Below are 4763 nucleotides of genomic sequence, written 5' to 3'. Positions count from 1 at the left end.
ATTTACTGCTAGGTTCTAGCAAAGATTGTTCATTACCTGAAGTTTCTGCTGCTGAAACGGCCATGGTGGACATGCCAAATACTAGTTCGGGAGATAAGATTGGTCATAGTCTGATTGATGAGATGAGTTTGTATATGGAGAATCTGAATGGTCTATATCTTGATTGTGATGATCTTCCATCTCACTTCCAAACTGATTCAGGGGCATTGGCTTGTGTGGGCTGTGGAATCCTTGGTTTTCCATTTATGACTGTGGTACAACCATCTGAGAAATGGATGGAAACTCTTCCTGGTCAAGATTGCACTCTCAACTCTACTGCTCGTAGCTCAGTCTCTGGTAATATCACTTTGTGCTATCATTTGGTTTTAAATTCTGTCATATGTTCATGTTTTGTGTTACGAGGTGAATTGAACATGTCTGTGCTGTAGAAAATGTTGTAACTTATGGGGTTATCACAATGTTATTCTCTAAGTTAAAATCTTAACCAACTTCAGGCATCAAATGGGATTTTAATATTTCTGAGAAATGTTGTGGGTCTCTTTCAACTTTCTGAACTTGTTACCTTCCTTCTTGCACTGAATACTGATTATCGATTTTTCAGTAATGTCCAATTTGTAATGTGGCTGTAATCGACATATCAATTGCTACTTATGTGTCACAATGAAACAAAAAATTACGTTAACTAAAATGGTATTTGGTATATACTATCTTCAGCTACTGTGTTCGTTCTTTCTAATTGTATCCCCCAATCATCTCTCCTATTTTATTCACTTCGAATTGCAGCTACCCTTATTATAATATTATTTGGGTGAAAGTTTATGATACATTACATGTAACTAAGTGCAATCCGTGGTTGAATTTCCTTTTGTATATTTATGAGATGATATTATTATTATGGAAGCTTCTATGATGACAGTTTATATAGAGACTTGACAAAGATGCATGCTTAACTTTTGAGATAGCCCTTTGCTTTACCGAGTAGATAGCATTTTTTAATTGTTGAATTCATCATTATATATTATATGTTGTTCTTCAGGTAATGACTCTGTTTCTAAACTTCCTGCTGCAAAGGAGTTACCAGATCAATCATTTGATTGTAGTAATTGTTGGAACATGGCTAATAAATTTTTGAGGCCTCGGATTTTCTGCCTGGAACATGCAGTTCAGATAGTGGAGATGTTGCAGTGCAAAGGCGGAGCCAATGTGCTTATAATATGCCATTCAGGTTTGTTCGCATATTATAAATCTGTTCACGATATCATTTTCTTAATCTTATGTAAGATCAATATAAATTGCTTGAGGTGTATGGCATTTAAGTTTTGCACCCTTCAACTTTAGTTTTCAGCTAAATAGGCTTTAGTACATATGGAATCCATCTATTCAAGTGAGGCTGTTGATCAATATATAGTTATATACTTCTGTTATAATTTACTTAACATTAATTTTTTATCAGTAATAGACATGAGAGTTCTATTGTAAATTCAGAAGAAAATGACAAGCTCTATTCAAAGTTTTCTTTTACATTTATAATTTTTCTTACTCTGACACACTGCTTTATTGTAGACTATGAGAAGATAAAGGCACATGCCAGGGCAGTTGCAGAAGAGACACACATTGCATTTGATTATAACAATGTTCCATTAGATACTGCATCCCCAGAAAATTTGACTCTCATTGACCTGGCAATTGATGGTGAGGAATATGATGAATGCGAAGACTGGACATCTAACTTGGGAATTAATCTGCACCATTGTGTTAATGCAAGAAATACGTCTCCATCTAAACAAGCTATTTGGACCCTGGCATTGGGCATGCTGTTCTCTGATAAAGGTCCTGGTTCACAATTTATAGCTATAAATTGGCAGTCTCGAAGAGCTCGCTCCAAAAGATTACATCATCTAGCTCCAATGAAACCTAAACCCAGTATTGCCATTCAGAAAAGGGAAGATGATGAGTTGGAGGGAAGAATAGATGATTCTATTGCCAAAAAGAAGTTAATTCAATATTCAAGAAGGAAGTTCAAGTCCAACAAAAATTCTTATTCTGGATCAAGCATTGTCCATGAATTGCAAGAGAAGTCCAAGATTGTGTCGGCTGATTCGAGTGGGGATCATTATAAATGTGGTTCTAAAGGGGAGCTTGATGCTGATAATTTCAAAAGTGATTGTGCTTTGCCAAATGCATCTGCTTCCATTGCAGTGTCTCCAGTGGATCATGAAATTCAGGGTACTGAATTTCCCAATAGCATTAGCTTGAATGCTGATACTTCACAAACTTCTAATTCCTCTCCAGGTCATCGTTTCGTGAATGAAAATGTTGAAACTGAGATTGAGAATCACACTCTGCAGGATTTAGCAATAGATGGAGAAAAAGATGAACAATCTAAGATTCATCATGATACTGGTGTTTTGGAAACGAGTGGCAAGGAGGAGCTTGGGTGTCAGGACAATAAATATTCTAGATCACTTGTGAATTCGACAGAGAGAAATGTTGACATTGATTGTAAATGTGATAGCTTGGATTTGGATGAAGGATTGCATCGAGAGAATCCATCTGCCTGCAAAAGCAACAATGAAGAAGCTGCTTCATCTAGTGTCTCATTGGCAAATCAACCTGTACTTGCCTCTATAGACGACGCCTTAACTGAATTGGCTTCGGAGTCTGCAAAGCAGTGCAAGGTCCAAGAGAATAATACAATTTACAAGGAACCTGTTTCTAGTAATGTTGCAAGAGGCAATACTAGAAGTGAAGCCATCTTGGAGTTAGGATGTTCTGAAGTTGCAGTAGAAACTTGTTCTCAAGAAGAAAATGAATTGAAAATCCAGCCAAATAATAGAATTAATGAGGAAGATAACTCAAGTCCCAAGACACCATTAAAGGAAGATATTAATGGAAGTGAAGATAAATTGTCACAAGATATGTTGACAGAGCAGGAAAGCTGTAAGTTGAGTAATCCGGTTCCCAGATCAAATGCTCGGAAGAAAAGAAAGACGGAACTGGACCAGATAACAGAGAATCAACTCAGCTGCAACAACTTTATTCGAAGTCCGTGTGAAGGTCTGAGGCCAAGAGCTACGAAGATTGCCCCTGAGAAAAGTGAGGGAGATGCCGACCAAGATGACAAGGAGAATCCGAAGGCTAGAAGGGATCGGAAACCTTCTGAAGTTCCAGCTGCACACAAGAACAAAAAAGACGATGTTGAAAAGCCCCACAGGTGTGACCTTGATGGTTGCAGTATGAGTTTCATGACAAAGGGTGAGTTACAGTTGCACAGGCGTAACCTTTGCCCTCACAAAGGGTGTGGCAAGAAGTTCAGCTCCCACAAATACGCTCTCCTTCATCAGCGTGTTCATGATGACAAGAGGCCCCTCAAGTGCCCATGGAAAGGTTGTACCATGTCATTCAAGTGGGCATGGGCAAGGACGGAGCACATACGGGTGCACACCGGGGAGAAGCCCTATAAATGCAAGGTCGAGGGGTGCGGCCTTTCTTTCAGGTTTGTGTCGGATTTTAGCCGGCACCGGAGGAAAACAGGTCACTACGTGAAATCTGATTGAAATATATAATATTCTTTTCAGACCCCTTTTTGTAAACATTGTGCACATATGCAAATTAGTGATGTCTGACCTGAAGCATTCTGGTTTAGGTGTAAAGTTAGGATAGAATTAATGGTTGTTATTTTAGGTCCTCACTATCCAATTTTATTTTATGGCAATTAGAGTTGGTAGTTAAGATAGTTTTGATCTTTTGGGAATTGTTAGACAGCAGATACATGTAAAGAAGCATACTCTAAAGGAGAGTGTGCTGCATCATCACCATTATGTGTCTGCTGGCTTATCTTTTGTTATTGCCACTCACGGTTCTTTGGAAGCAGTTCATAGGATCTTGATATCTTTCTGGATAGCTGATGTTCATTGTACCTGTAAATTACTTGAGATTAAACACCATTTGTTTAAAGGGGTGCAAGAAAACCGAGGTAAGAAACAATTGCAACAGGAATGTATTCTCAATTATTCTTATTTGATTTTCTCTTGCTTGGTAAATTCAATGTTCAAGCATCCCTTAACTGTTGAATTTCCTAGATTATCTGGCTGGCTATCTACCCTTTTCTTGTTTTTCCAAGATGTGTTATTTATACTTCATCTTGTCTCATGCTAGAAATGTGTTCATAACATTTCTCTTCACCTTTTCTTAGGAGAGTTAATGTTTCTTTAGCTTCATTATGTGTAGTTTTTTATCCTGAATGTTTTAATTACTGTACTTTATTTGTGAAAAATGAACTCCAATTTTCGTGAGTATCAGTTGGATTTAAATGGACAAGTGGTCTCTAGTGATTGTCAAAGTTTTGGTCATTTTCTTAGACGTGATACACTATAGAAAATGGTAATTCAGTCATATACTCATATATGATATATAGTGCCTTTTTAATTAAAAAAGAAGGAAATCATAGAAGCTTGCTAATTTTATTTATATACCCTGATGTAAGAGAATGTAAGAATATTAAGATATCAGATATGTGCTGTCTTGCAAATTTGATAGGGACTCTTATTTTGGAAATATATAAATAAAATTGCTGATGCAGCATTTAATGGTGGTCCTCCCTCCTAATGTTCCTTTGAACCAACCCTCTTTGATACGTCAAGTCGTCAACTAGTTTAGTTTTTATTTATTTATTTTTTTTATGGACATACAATTAGTTTATTTAAGAATTTAGGTTCTTTAAATTTTGAATTTTCATTTGAGAGGATAAATTATAAATTCTC

General features: G+C 36.8%; 1 protein-coding gene across 1 annotated transcript in view; it reads left to right on the top strand.

Annotated features, from left to right (window-relative positions):
* LOC107616396 (probable lysine-specific demethylase ELF6) overlaps positions 1 to 4043 on the top strand; it is an 8968-nt gene extending 4925 nt beyond the window's left edge. The window contains exons 6-8 of the mRNA XM_016318357.2: positions 9 to 336; positions 1037 to 1225; positions 1564 to 4043. Of these exons, the coding sequence (XP_016173843.1) occupies positions 9 to 336; positions 1037 to 1225; positions 1564 to 3557 (2511 nt within the window). The 3' untranslated portion in view covers positions 3558 to 4043. The remainder of the gene's footprint in view (positions 1 to 8; positions 337 to 1036; positions 1226 to 1563) is intronic.

This window comes from Arachis ipaensis, chromosome B09, assembly GCF_000816755.2.
Source record: "Arachis ipaensis cultivar K30076 chromosome B09, Araip1.1, whole genome shotgun sequence".
NCBI lineage: Eukaryota > Viridiplantae > Streptophyta > Magnoliopsida > Fabales > Fabaceae > Arachis > Arachis ipaensis.
This window is presented reverse-complemented; position numbering and strand designations above follow the sequence as displayed.